We start from the raw sequence: 14,129 nt of genomic DNA, 5'->3' as shown, positions 1-14,129 counted from the left end.
AAAATCCCTCAAATTCCCTCAGGAACCCCCAAAACCCCTCAGGAACCCCCAAATTCCACCCAAACCCCCTCAGGACCCCTCAAAATCTTCCCAAAATTCCCCCAAAACTCCCTCAGGACCCCCAAAATCCCTCAAATCCCCTCAGGACCCCCCAAATCCCCTCAGAACTCCTCAAATTCCCCCCAAAATCCCCCAAGACCCCCCAAAATCCCCTCAGGATCCTTCAAAATTCCTCAAATCCCTCAAATTCCCCCCAAACCCCCTCAGGACCCCTCAAAATCTCCCCAAAACTCCCCCAAAATCCCCTCAGGATCCTCCAAAATCCCTCAAATTCCCTCAGGACCCCCCAAAACCCCTCAGGAACCCCCAAATTCCGCCCAAACCCCCTCAGGACCCCCCAAATCCCCTCAGAACTCCTCAAATTCCCCCCAAAATCCCCTCAGGATCCCCAAAATCTCCTCCCCTCTCAAATCCAACCTATCCCAAACCCCTTCCTCACCCCTTTGCTCCATTACCGCCCCCATTAATCCCCAAATTCCGCTAATTAACCGCACTAATTAATGAAATTAGCGGCACAATTACGGTAAAGGCGCCTCAACCCCCGTAATTACGGTACCGTGAGGGAGGAAAAGGAGAGAAATAAACGGGAACGGAAAAGGCGGGAAAATCGTGAGGGGGAGAGGTCGCCCCTCCCCCCCCCCCTCCCGTTCTCCCCTCACGACCCCCGGTGTGGGGGAGGGGGGGGAGGGGGAGGGGCCTTACCGGGAATGTGGGGGCGGGGGAGGCTCGGGAGGGATCCCCGGCGCCTCCCTCGCTTTCCCTCCGCCCCTCCGAGCCCCTCACCTGCCGAGCTCGCTGCACCGCGTCGGCGAACGCGTCCTTCCTGCCGGTGCCGCCGCCGCCGCCACCGCCGCCGCCTCCGCCACCGCTGCCGCCTCCGCCACCGCCGCCTCCTCCTCCTCCTCCCGGGCCGGCGCCGGGCCCGGCTGAGGGAGGGGCGGAGGGAGCGGCCCCCGGTTGAGGCGGAGGGGGCGGCGCGGGGCCGAACTCGGACATGGCGGAGGCGGCGACGGGAACGGGCCGCGCTCGCCTCAGGCCGCGCGGGGCAGGCTGGGAGGCCCCGCCCTCACCGGAGGAGCGCGACCAATCACCTCTCGTATTCGCGCTGACTGACAGACGTCTCACCCAATCAGATACTGAGGGCAGCGCGCGGCGGCCAATGGGAGGAAGGAAGGAGCCGGCGCGCTGCGATTGAGGGGTGTTTGAGTGAGTGACAGCGCGGAAAGCCAATGGAAGAGTGAGAATGGACGCGGGGCGTGGGCGGGACTGAGGGAGCGCGGCCAATCAGTGGAAAGGAGGCCCCGCGAGAGGCCCTGATTGGTGGAGGAAGCGGAAATCACGGAAAAGGCGGGGCGAAGAGTGATTGACGTTTGCTTTGCCTAATAGTTCGCGGCGCTTTACCCTCCTTCCCACGCTGCGAAGCGATTGGAGGATGCATTTGACTGACAGTCAGTGCAGCCAATAAAACGCGCGGAGCTGGGGAGGCGGAGCTTTGTTGGATTGACAGTCCAGCGGATCAATCAGCGGTAGAAAAATCGCTGACCAATCACAGCCAGACTTGCCTGTGGGCGTTTGATTGGCAGCTCTCCCAGCCAATAGCGTGCGTCCCCGGCAGCACTGCACCCAATGAGCGCCGCGCGGTTGTTTTGGAGGGAAACAACGACCAATAGCGTGCGTCCACGCTTCCCCAAGCCCCGCCCACACTCTCAGACCTCTCACTCATTAATTAATAAATAAACCTTTATTGACCTTACAGGGCGTGGCCACATTGGCCCCGCCCCTTTCCCAGAAGCCTCAATTTGGGCCCAAATTGGAGAATTTTGGTTTAAAAAAAATTCCTAAAAATGTCCTGGGGGGAACCGGGGGCACCTGGACAGGTGAGAGGGGCAGGGACAGGGGAGAACGGAATGGACAGGTAGGGACAGGTGTGAGCCCAGGTGTGCCCAGGTGTGCACAGCCCTTGTCCAGGTGTGCCCAGGTGAGTCTGAAGTCCTGTCCGGGTGTGCATGGCCTCGTCCAGCTGTCCCCAGGTGCATCCAAGTGCACCCAGGGGTCTCCAGATGCACCTGGATGTGACCCAGGTGTGTCCCAGGTGTGTCCCAGATGTTCCCCAGGTGTTCCCAGGTGTGTCCCAGATACATCCAGGTGTTCCCAGTTGTTCTCAGGTGTGTCCCAGGTGTGTCCAGGTACACCCAGGTGTGCCCCAGGTATGTCCCAGATACATCCACATGTGTCCCAGGTGTTCCCAGGTGTTCTCAGGTGTGTCCAGGTGTCCATCCAGGTACACCCAGGTGTGTCCCAGATACATCCAGGTGTTCCCAGGTGTGCACAACCTTGTCTGGGTGTACCCAGGTGTCCATCCAGGTACACCCAGGTGTGCCCAGGTGTGTCCAGATGTCCCCCAGGTGTTCCCAGGTGTTCTCAGGTGTGTCCCAGGTCACTCCAGGTGCATCCAGGTGTTCCCAGGTGGGTCCCAGATGTCCCCCAGGTGTTCCCAGGTGTTCTTTGGAGTCCCCCAGGTGTTCTCAGGTGTGTCCCAGGTGTCTCCAGGTTACACCCAGGTGTGTCCCAGATACCTCCAGGTGTTCCCAGGTGTGCCCAGATGGCCCCCAGGTGTGCACAACCTTGTCCAGGTGTGTCCAGGTGTCCATCCAGGTTCATCCAGGTGTGTCCAGGTGCACCCAGGTGTGTCCCAGGTGCGCCCAGGTGTGCCCAGATGTCCTCCAGGTGTATCTGGGCGCTCCCAGGTGTGCCCAGGTGTGTCCCAGGTGTGTCCACGTGTTCATTGGTGTCCCCCAGGTGTGCCCAGGTGTGTCCAGGTGTCCCTCCAGGAGTCTCCAGGTGCACCCAGGAGTTCTTTGGTGTCCCCAGGTGCACCCAGGTGTGTCCAGGTACATCCAGATGTCCGCCCGGGTGTCTCCAGATGTTCCCCAGGTGCACCCAGGTGTCACCAGATGTTCCCCAGGTGTCCCCAGGTGCATCCAGGTGTCCCCAGGTGCACCCAGGTGTCTCCAGATGTTCCCCAGGTGTCTCCGGGGGGGTCTCGGCCCCTCAGGGCTCCTCCTCCTCCTCCATGGTCAGCGGCCACTGAGGGGACACAAAACGTCGTCACCTGCGTGTCCCCAAGCCCCGCCCCCTCCAGGCCTTAACCCCGCCCCCTCCATTGCCTCACCTGCGTGTCCCCAAGCCCCGCCCCCTCCAGGCCTTAACCCCGCCCCCTCCATTGCCTCACCTGCATGTCCCCAAGCCCCGCCCCCTCCAGGCCTTAACCCCGCCCCCTCCATTGCCTCACCTGTGTGTCCCCAAGCCCCGCCCCCTCCAGGTGTTCCGGAACCTTCCGGAAGGCGGCGTTGCTGAAGCTGATGCTGTTGGTGCTGCGCCGGCGCCACCAGCGCCACAGCGCCCGCCCGGCCAGGCCCAGGCACAGGAACAGACCTGGGGGGGGGAAAAATGGGGGTCAGGGGGGTCCCCAAAATTTGGGGAACCCCAAAAAATCCGGGAGAGCCCAAAATTCTGGGATTTTACCCCAAAATTCCAGGATTTTGCACCAAAAATCTGGGATTTTGCACCAAAAATTTGGGATACCCCATTGGGATCCATTCATGGAGCCCCCTGGTGGCCACAGGTGGGAACTGCATGAAGGGGGCGACCCCCCCTAAATCCAGGATTTTACCAACCAAAAAATCGGGAAATCACCCCAAAATCCGGGATTTCACCCCAAAAACCCGAGATATTCCCCTAAGAAAAAACAGGACAGCCCCCCCAAATCCTGAAAACCCCAAAAATCTGGGATTTCGCCCCAAAATTTTGAGATACCCCATTGGGATCAATTCATGGAGCCCCCTGGTGGCCACAAGTGGGAATTACAAGAAGGGGACCCCCCTTCCCAAATTGGGACCCCCACCCCTAAATTTGTGACCCCTTCCCCCCTCCAAGCTCCCCTCCATTTTTTGGGGACCCCTCCCATTTCCCCTCCCCCCTAAATTTTAGCCCCTCCCCCCATCCATACCAAGGGGCAGCAAGATCGCCAGTGACGTCATCCATGGCCCCGCCCCTCTGGCCCCGCCCGGTTGGACGAGGTCACCTGTGGGAAAATAAAAGAGCTCAGGGGGCGTGGCCAAATGCTCAATGGGCGTGGCCACATTGCCAAGGGGCGTGGCGGTGTGCGCTCAGTGGGCGTGGCCTCACCGTTGGGGGCGTGTCCCTCGGTGCTGAGGTTGCGGCTCAGGGGCTCCGGTTCGGGGGTCCCAGCAAGGGCTGGGGGGGAGAAAAAGATGGGGAGGGGTCACCTGGGGGGTTTTGGGGAGGGGTCTCACCTGTCCCAGGTGTGTCTGGGAGGGTCTGGGGGGATTTTGGGGGGTTCTGGGGGGATTTGAGTGGTCTGGGGGGGTCTCTGAGGGGATTTTGGGGGATTTTGGGGGGATTTGAGAGGGTTTTGAAAGGTCTAGGGGAAGTTTTGGGGGTCTCTGAGGGGATTTGGGGTGTTTTGGGGGGGTTTTGGGGGGTCTCTGAGGGGATTTGGGGGGGAATTTTGGGGTCTCACCTGTCCCAGGTGTTTTGGGGGGATTTTGGGGGGGGTCTCTGAGGGGATTTTGGGGAGGGTATTTTGGGGTCTCACCTGTCCCAGGTGTTTTGGGGAGGGTCTGGGGGGATTTTGGGGGGATTTGAGGGGGTTTTGAGTGGTCTAGGGGAGGTTTTGGGGGGGTCTCTGAGGGGATTTTGGGGAGGAATTTTGGGGTCTCTGAGGGGATTTGGGGGATTTTGGGGGGGAATTTTGGGGTCTCACCTGTCCCAGGTGTTTTGGGGAGGTTTTTGGGGTTTTTGGGGAGGTTTTTGGGGAGGTTTTTGGGGTTTTTGGGGAGGTTTTTGGGGAGGTTTTTGGGGTTTTTGGGGAGGTTTTTGGGGTTTTTGGGGAGGTTTTTGGGGAGGTTTTTGGGATTTTGGGGAGGTTTTTGGGGGTCCCACTCACCGGTGCAGGTTCTGTTGTCGGGGCCCAGCCCCATTGCTGGGGGGCAGCTGCACTCGAAGCCGATGGGGAGATCCCGGCACGAGTGGGAGCAGCCCCCAGACCCCTGCAGGCACTCGTTCACTCCTGGCAATACCAAAAATCACAAAAATCACAAAATTCAGCACCCCAAAAATCACAAAAATTTAAAAAAAAAAAAAATCAAAATTTCTGGCCTAAAAATCCCAAAAAAACCAAAAAATTCCCACTCCGAAAAGCCCCAAAAATTAAAAATCCCAAAATTCAGCACCCAAAAATCACAAAAAATTCCCACTCTGAAAATCCCCAAAAATCACAAAAATCACCAAAAAATTCCACCCCAAAAAGCCCCAAAAATCACAGAAATCACAAAAAATTCCCACTCTGAAAATCCCCAAAAATCACAAAAAATCACCAAAAAATTCCACTCCGAAAAGCCCCAAAAATCACAAAAATCACAAAAAAATTCCCACTTCGAAAAGCCCCAAAAATCACAAAAATCACAAAAAAAAAATCCCCTCTGAAAATCCCCAAAAATCACAAAAAATCACCAAAAAATTCACTCCGAAAGCCACAAAAATCACAAAAATCACAAAAAAATTCCCACTTCGAAAGACCCCAAAAATCACAAAAATCACAAAAAAATTCCCACTTCGAAAAGCCCCAAAAATCACAAAAATCACAAAAAAATCCCACTCCGAAAAGCCCCAAAAATTAAAAATCCCAAAATTCAGCACCCAAAATCACAAAAATCACAAAAAATTCCCACTCCGAAAAGCCACAAAAATCACAAAAATCAGAAAAAATTCCCACTCCGAAAATCCCCAAAAATTAAAAATCACAAAAATCACAAAAAACTCCCACTCCGAAAATCCCCAAAAATTAAAAATCCCAAAATTCAGCACCCAAAAATCACAAAAATCACAAAAAATTCCCACTCCGAAAATCACCAAAATCACAAAAAGGAGATTTTTGGGAGATTTTGCGATGATTTTGGGGCAGTTTTGGGGAAGTTTTTAGGGCATTTTTGAGCGAATTTTGGGGGAATTTTCGGGGGGATTTTTGGGGTTTCTCGGGGCAGTTTTTTGGGGGTTTTTTGGGGTTTTCTGGGAGGTTTTTGGGGATTTTTTGAGAGATTTTGGGGCCTTTTTGGGCAATTTTTGGGGGTTTTGGGGCTGATTTTTGGGGTTTTTGGGCGTTTGGGCTTTTTGGGGCAGTTTTAGGAGATTTGGGAGATTTTGGGCAGTTTGGGAAGTTTTTAGGGGCATTTTTGAGGATTTTGGGGAATTTTGGGGGGATTTTGGGCAATTTTTGGGGGTTTTTGGGCGGTTTTTGGGGCTTTTTTGGCGGTTTTTTTGGGGATTTTGGGCGTTTAGGGATTTTGGGAGATTTTGGCAGTTGGAAGTTTAGGCTTTGAGCGAATTTGGGATTTCGGGGATTTGGGTTTCGGGCAGTTTGAGGTTTTTGGTTTTTGGGTTTTGGGATTTCGGGCCCCTCCTCACCGCATTCCTTGAGCGGCTCGTCGGACCAATCGCGACAGTGGCGCCGCCCATCGCAGACCTGCGCTATCGCGATACATTCACCCGAGCGGCAGCGGAACCAGTGCGGGCCGGGGCACGACGGGGCTGGGGGAAAGAGAGGAGGGGTCAAGGATGAGAGACCCCCAAAAATATCCCCAAAAATCCCAAAAATTCCCCCCAAAATCCCCTAAAAATCTGCTAAAAATATCCCCGAAAATTTCCCAAAAATTCCCCAAAGGGTTCCCAAAAAATCCCCCAAAAATAACCCCAAAATCCCCTAAAAATCTGCTAAAAATATCCCCGAAAATTTCCCAAAAATTCCCCAAAGGGTTCCCAAAAAATCCCCCCAAAAATATCCCTAAAAATCCACCCAAAAATATCCCTAAAAATCCCCCAAAAATATCCCTAAAAATCCCCCCAAAAATCCCTAAAAATCTGCTAAAAATATCCCCGAAAATTTCCCAAAAAATCCCCCAAAAATCCCTAAAAATCCCCCCAAAAATATCCCCAAAAATATCCCTAAAAATCCCCCAAAAAATATCCCTAAGAATCCCCCCAAATATCCCAAAAATTCCCCAAAGGGTTCTCAAAAAACCCCCCAAAATATCACTAAAATCCCCCAAAAATAGCCCTAAAAATCCCTAAAAATCCACCCAAAAATATCCCCAAAAATTCCCCCCAAAAATCCCTAAAAATCCACCCAAAAATATCCCCGAAAATTTCCCAAAAATTTCACAAAAATTCCCCAAAGGGTTCCCAAAAAATCCCCCAAAAATATCCCTAAAAATCCCCCCAAAAATCCCTAAAAATCCACCCAAAAATATCCCCAAAAATTCCCCCAAAAATCCCTAAAATCCACCCAAAATATCCCAAAATTACCCTAAAAATCCCCACCAAAAATCCTAAAAATCCACCCAAAAATATTCCCAAAAATTCCCCCAAAATCCCCTAAAAATCCACCCAAAAATATCCCTAAAAATCCCCGCAAAATTCCTAAAAATCCACCCAAAATCCCTAAAAATATCCCTAAAAATCCATCCAAAAAAATCCCTAAAAATCACCCAAAAATCCCTACAAGTCCACCCAAAATATCCCCGAAAATTTCACCAAAAATTTCACCAAAATTCCCCAAAGGGTTCCCAGAAAATCCCCCAAAAATATCCCTAAAAAATCCACCCAAAAATATCCCTAAAAATCCCAAAAATTCCCTCCAAAAATCCCCTAAAAATCTGCTAAAAATATCCCCGAAAATTTCCCAAAAATTCTCCAAAGGGTTCCAAAAATCCCCAAAATATCCCTAAAAATCCCCCAAAATCCCTAAAAATCCACCCAAAAATATTCCCAAAAATTTTCCCAAAAATATCCCCAAAAATCCCTAAAAATCCACCCGAATTTTTCCCCAAAAATCCCCGAAAATTTTCCCAAAAATTGCCCCCCCCAAAAAATCCCGCAAAATTTCCCCGAATTCCACTCAAGAAATCCCTAAAAATCTCCTAAAATTTCTCCAAAATTCGCCCAAAAATTCCTCCCAAAAATCCCTCAAAATTTTCTCCAAAAAATCACAGAAAATTTCCCAAAAAAATCCCCGGAAAATTCCCAAAAACCCCCAAAAATTCCCCAAAAATCTCCCGAAATTGCCCCAAATTCTCCCCTCACGTGGCCCCGCCCCTCTCCCCTCACGTGGCCCCGCCCCTCTCTCCTCACGTGGCCCCGCCCCTCTCCCCTCACGTGGCCCCGCCCCTCCCCACCCTCAGGACACGCCTCCTCGTCGTCTCCATGGCGACAGTCACGTGTCCCGTCGCAGGCGCGCGCCGCGGGGATGCAGCGCCGGTCGCGACAGAGGAACTGCCCGGGGGGGCACGGCGGGGGCGGGGCTACGGGGGAGAGGGGCGGGGTCAGAGAGAAAGGGGCGGGGTTAAAGAAAAAAGGGGGCGGGGTTAGACTGGGGTCCCTCCCCTCCAGTCCATCCCAGTTTGTTCCCAATTGATCCCAGTTTAATCTCAGTCCCTCCCAGTCCTCCTCCCAGTATATAACCCAACTCCTCCCAGTCCATCCCAGTTTGATCCCAGTTTAAATCCAGTCCGTCCCACTTTGATCCCAGTCCCTCCCAGTATAACGCAACCCCTCCCAGTTCATCCCAGTTCCCCCCAGTTTGATCCCAATCCCCCAATGCCTCCCAGTCCTCCCAGTTTATCGCAGTTTGATCCCAGTCCGTCCCAGTTTGATCCCAGTTGATCCCAGTCCCATCCCAGTTTGTTCCAGTTTGTTTCCCAATCCCTCCCAGTCCCTCCCAGTTGATCCCAGTCCATCCCAGTTTGTTCCCAATTGATCCCAGTCCCTCCCAGTATAACCCAACCCCCTCCCAGTCCCTCCCAGTTGATCCCAGTCCATCCCAGTTTGATCCCAGTTTGATCCCAATTGACCCAGTCCCTCCCAGTTTGATCCCAGTCCCTCCCAGTTTGATCCCCAGTCCCTCCCAGTTTGATTCCAGTCCCTCCCAGTCCATCCCAGTTTATCCCAGTCCATCCCAGTTTATCCCAGTCCATCCCAGTTTGTTCCCAGTCCCTCCCAGTCCCTCCCAGTTGATCCCAGTTTGTTCCCAGTTCCTCCCAGTCCCTCCCAGTCCCTCCCAGTCCCTCCCAGTTTGATCCCAGTCTGTCCCAGTCCATCCCAGTTTGTTCCCAATTTAATTCCAGTCCCTCCCAGTTTATCCCAGTCCCTCCCAGTCCCTCCCAGTCTGTCCCAGTTTGATCCCAGTCTGTCCCAGTCTGTCCCAGTCCCTCCCAGTTTGGTCCCAGTTTGATCCCAGTCCCTCCCAGTCCCATTCCAGTCCCTCCCAGTTTGATCCCAGTCCCTCCCAGTCCCTCCCAGTTGTCCCAGTTTAATCCAAATCCCTCCAGTTGATCCCAGTCCCTCCCAGTTTAATCCCAGTCCCTCCCAGTCCCTCCCAGTCCCGTCCCGCACTCACCGCACCCCTCCTCATCGGAGCTATCGCGACAATCGGCGACGCCATCGCAGCGCCACCTCCTGGCCACGCACTCCCCGGAGCCGCAGGGGAACTGCAGGGGGGGGCAGGGCGGGGGGGGGCGGGGCGTCCCGCAAAGCTCCTCCCCCTCGTCGCTGCCGTCGCGACAGTCGCGATCGCCGTCGCAGCGCCACAGGAGGGGGACGCAGCTGCTGTCGCGACAGCGGAACGAGGAGGGGGGGCAGGGCGGCGTGGGGGGAGGGGCGCAGCCCAGCTCGTCCCGCCCGTCGGGACAATCGCGATCGCCGTCGCACTGGAAATGTCGCGATAGGCACGAGAGGTCCCCGCACTGCAGGTGGTCGGGAGGGCACGGCGGGTGCGCTGGGAGGGGAAATGATTTGAATAAATTTGAATAAATTTGAATAAATTTGAATAAATAAAAAATAAATTAAAAAATTAATTACAATTAAAATAAAATAAAATAAAACAAAATAAAGTAAAATGAAATAAAGTAAAATAACATAAAATTAAATTAAATTAAATTAAATTAAATAATAAAATAAAAGAAATTAATATGATATAAGTAAATTAAAATAAATGGAAATAACATAAAATAAAATTAAAAAAAATAATAAAAAAATAAAATAAAAAATTAATATGATATAAAGTAAGTTCAAATCAATGAAATAAAATAAAATAAATAAAATAAATTATAATAAAAATATAATAAATTAACATGATATAAAGTAAATTAAAATAAAGTAAAATAAAATAAAATATTAAATAAAAAATAAATCAATATGATTCAAATAAATGGAAATAAAATAAAATAAAACAAATTATAAAAAAATACAATAAAATAATATAAAATACATTGACATATAACAGAGTGAAAAAATAAATTAAAAAATTCAAAATAACATTACTCTAAAACAAAATAAAATAAAACTAATCAATTAACCCAAAAACTCACCCCGAAATAGTCCAAAAAAACCCAAATTTACCCAAAATACCCCAAAAATCAAAATATCCAGGGACCCCTAAACTCAACCCATTTTAAAGGATTTTATTCCAATTTTTTCATTTTAATCCCAATTTTTGGTGAATTTTCCCCAGTTTTGGTGAATTTTATCCCATTTTTGGGTTTTTATTCAAATTTTTGGGGGTTTTAATCCAAATTTTGGGGGTTTTTACCCCAATTTTGGGATATTTTAATTCCATTTCACCTTTTTATCCCCATTTTTGTGGGTTTTATCCCAATTTTGGGATATTTGATCCCATTTTTGGGGTTTTAATCCCAATTTCGGGATTTCCGCTCCACCCTCGCAACTTCCTCTGGAATTTCGGAGTTTGACCCCAACTTTTAGGGCGGCTCCGTTTCCGTTTTTCACCATTTTTAACCCAATTTTTTTTGTCCCTCTGCCATTTTTTGCTTCTTTCCCCTCATTTTTATATTTTCCCTCAATTTTTGGTGGTTTTTATTTCGATTTTTGGGTTTTTTTCTCCATTTTTTGAGGTTTTTATTCCGATTTTTCTCCCCCCCATTCCGGCCCCACCCGGGCGCGCCCTCCCCGCGCGCCGCGCGCTGATTGGCTGCCTCAAGCCACGCCCCCGCGGGTGGCCAGTCTGAGCTCAGCCAATCAAAAACGCGTCCGACGAGGGGCGGGGCGAACCGCGAGCGCTGATTGGTTCTTTCCGGGGTGGGTGGGAATGAGGGGGCGTGGCCTCGGGTGGGGTGGGGCGGGGTCGCGACACGTGGGGGGGACCCGGGGGGGAATTTGGGGGGTCCTGGGGGGGATTTTGGGGATTTTGAGGGTCCTGAGCGGATTTGGGGGTCCTGGGCAAATTTTGAGGCTCCTGGGGGGAATTTTGAGGGGATTTTGGGGGTCCTGGGCAGATTCTGGGGGGATTTTGGGGGTTCTGAGGGGTCCTGGGGTGTTCCCAGGGGGGATTTTGGGGTCCTGGCGGGGATTTTGGGGGTCCCGGAGGAGAATTTTTAGGGGGTCTTGAGAGGGTCCCGGGGCGAATTTGGGGGTCCTGGAAAGACCTGAGGGGATTTTGGGGGGTCCTGGGGGAGTTTTGGGGGGTCCCGGGATGGATTTTGGGGGGATTTTTTGGGGTCTCTCCCCCCTCTCACCTGTGCTCGGGGTCGCCGCCGCCGCCGCTGCCAGGAGGAGCAGGAGGATCCCGGTGGTCCCGAATCCCCTCCCGGTGGTCCCGGATCGGTTCCCGGTGGTCCCGGATCGGTTCCCGGTGGTCCCGAGTCCCCTCCCGGTGGTCCCGGATCGGCTCCCGCTGGTCCCGGATCCCCTCCGGTGGTCCCGGATCCCCTCCCGGTGGTCCCGGATCGGTTCCGGTGGTCCCGGATCGGTTCCCGCTGGTCCCGGGTCCCATCCCGGCCGTTCCCGGTTCTGTTTTCGGTCCCGTCTCGGTTCGGCAGCGGAACCGGAGCTTGGAGAGAGACCCGGGAGCTCCGAACTGATCCCGGTGCCGGTTCCGGTGCTTATCCCGGTCCTGGTGGCTCCCGGTGCCGCTCCCAGTCCCGATTCCGGTTCTGATCCCGGTTCTGATCGCTCCCGGTACAAATCCCGGTGTTTATCCCGCTCCCGGTGGTTCCCGGTTCTGATCCCGGTGTTTATCCCGGTGGCTCCCGGTGTTAATCCCGGTTCTAAACCTGATCCCGGTGCTTATCCCGGTACCGGACGATCGCAGTTGTGATCCCTGTCCCGGTCCCGGTGCTTATTCCGGTCCTGGTCGCTCCCGGTGCCGATCCCGGTTCCAAACCCGATCCCGGTGTCGGTCCTGGTCCCGATTCCGGTGCTTATCCCGGTCCCGGTCGCTCCCGGTCCCGATTCTGATCCCAATCCCGGTCTCGGTCCTGATCCCGGTACAGATCCCGGTTCCGGTCTCTACAAATCCCGATCCCGGTGCCGGTTCCGATCCCAATCCCGGTACCGGACGATCCCGATCCAGGTGCCGATCCCGGTGCTGATTCCGATCCCGGTCTCTCCCAATCCCGATTCTGATCCCGGTTCCGATCCCAATCCCGGTCCCGGTCCCGGACGATCCCGATCCCGGTGCCGATCCCGGTGCTTGTCCCGGTCCCGGTCCCGGTCCCGGTCCCGGTCCCGGTGCCGCTCCCGCTCCCTCCCGGTGTCCCCGCGGTTTCGGCTCCGCTCGGGCCCCATTTAACGGGCGGGGGGCGGAGCCCGGGGCGTTCAAAAAGGGGGAGGGGCGGGAAAACCGGGAATGAGGGAGGGGCGGGAAAAGCGGGATAAAGGGAGGAAACCGGGAATGAGGGAAAGAAAACCGGGATAAAGGCAGGAAACCGGGAAAGGAAACCGGGAATGAGGGAAAGAAAACCGGGATAAAGGGAGGAAACCGGGAATGAGGGAAAACCGGGATAAAGGCAGGAAACCGGGAAAGGAAACCGGGAATGAGAGAGGGGCGGGAAAATTGGGAATGAGAGAGGGAAAACCGGGAGGGGAAACCGGGAATGAGAGAGGGGCGGGAAAAGGGAATGAGAGAGGGAAAACCGGGATAAAGAAAGGAAAAGTGGGAAAGGAAACCGGGAATGAGAGAGGGGCGGGAAAATCGGGATAAAGGGAGGAAACCGGGAAAGGAAACCGGGAATGAGGGGCGGGAAATTTGGGAATGAGAGAGGGAAAACCGGGAATGAGAGAGGCGCGGGAACACCGGGATAAAGGGAGGAAACCGGGAAAGGAAACCGGGAGGGAAAACCGGGAATGAGAGAGGGAAAGTGGGAGGAGAAGCCGGGAATGGGGAAAACCGAGATAAAGAAAGGAAAAGTGGGAAAGGAAACCGGGAATGAGGGGCGGGAAAAGAGAGAGGGAAAACCGGGATAAAGGGAGGAAACCGGGAAAGGAAACCGGGAATGAGAGAGGGAAAACCGGGAAAGGAAACCGGGAATGAGGGAGGAAAACCGGGATGGAAATCGGGGAAAAAGGGAGGAAAAGCGGGAGGGAAGAAAGTCGGGATAAAGGGAGGGAAAATCCGGGGAGAAATTCGGGATAAAGGGAAAAAATCCGGGATTAAGGGAGGGGAAAATCGGGAGGGAAATCCGGGATTAAGGGAGGGAAAAGCAGGAAGGAGAAAGGGGCTCCATTTTCCCATTTTCCATCCCCAAAAACTCTTCTGGAATCTCAGTTCCTACCCTGGGTCACCCAAATTCCCAATTCCCACTCGGGACCCCAAAAATCCCCCCAGGGAGCCCCAAAATCCCCAAAAATCACCCCAAAAGCTCCTCAGGAACCCCAAATTCCCACCCAGGGACCCCAAAATCTCCAATTTCCACCCCAGGGAGCCCCAAAATCCCCAAAAATCTCCTCAGACACCCCAAATTTCCATCCCAGGGACCCCAAAGTCTCCAATTTCCACCCCAGGGAACCCCAAAAATCCCAAAAATCTCCTCAGAAACCTCAAATTTCCATCCCAGGGAACCCCAAAATCCCCCCAAAAACCCCAATTTCCCCCTCCCCCCCCTTGATTTAATTAATTAATTACATCATTCATTAACTCTGGACTCGGCTCCCGTTGGATTAATTAATTTATTAATTAATTAATTCTCGACCGTTGGGGA

The 14,129-nt window shown here is 52.9% G+C and overlaps 1 protein-coding gene across 1 annotated transcript; it reads right to left on the bottom strand.

The window, feature by feature from the left end:
* Positions 1-3,044: 3,044 nt before the first annotated feature.
* LOC135460983 (low-density lipoprotein receptor-like) lies at positions 3,045-12,717 on the bottom strand. Its single transcript, XM_064737962.1, has 10 exons — positions 12,485-12,717; positions 11,667-11,956; positions 9,533-9,910; positions 8,313-8,438; positions 6,547-6,669; positions 5,030-5,152; positions 4,249-4,317; positions 4,070-4,144; positions 3,353-3,495; positions 3,045-3,147 (listed from the first exon to the last, which is right to left on the bottom strand). Exons 1-10 carry the CDS (start codon positions 12,715-12,717, stop codon positions 3,112-3,114), a joined length of 1,596 nt encoding a protein of 531 aa, XP_064594032.1. The 3' UTR covers positions 3,045-3,111.
* Positions 12,718-14,129: the final 1,412 nt, after the last annotated feature.

The sequence above is a fragment of the Zonotrichia leucophrys genome, unplaced genomic scaffold (genome assembly GCF_028769735.1).
Source record: "Zonotrichia leucophrys gambelii isolate GWCS_2022_RI unplaced genomic scaffold, RI_Zleu_2.0 Scaffold_143_115142, whole genome shotgun sequence".
NCBI lineage: Eukaryota > Metazoa > Chordata > Aves > Passeriformes > Passerellidae > Zonotrichia > Zonotrichia leucophrys.
Note: the sequence above shows the minus strand (reverse complement) of the source record. Positions and strands in the feature narration are given on the sequence as shown.

Coding starts and splice junctions, on each gene's coding strand:
- LOC135460983 (XM_064737962.1), bottom strand. CDS start 12,717: ATGGGGCCCGAGCGGAGCCGAAACCGCGGGGACACCGGGAGGGAGCGG. Junction 9,911..11,666: donor GGCGGCGACCCCGAGCACAG/GTGAGAGGGGGG, acceptor TTCCCCTCCCAG/CGCACCCGCCGTGCCCTCCC. Junction 8,439..9,532: donor CTCCGATGAGGAGGGGTGCG/GTGAGTGCGGGA, acceptor TCTCCCCCGTAG/CCCCGCCCCCGCCGTGCCCC.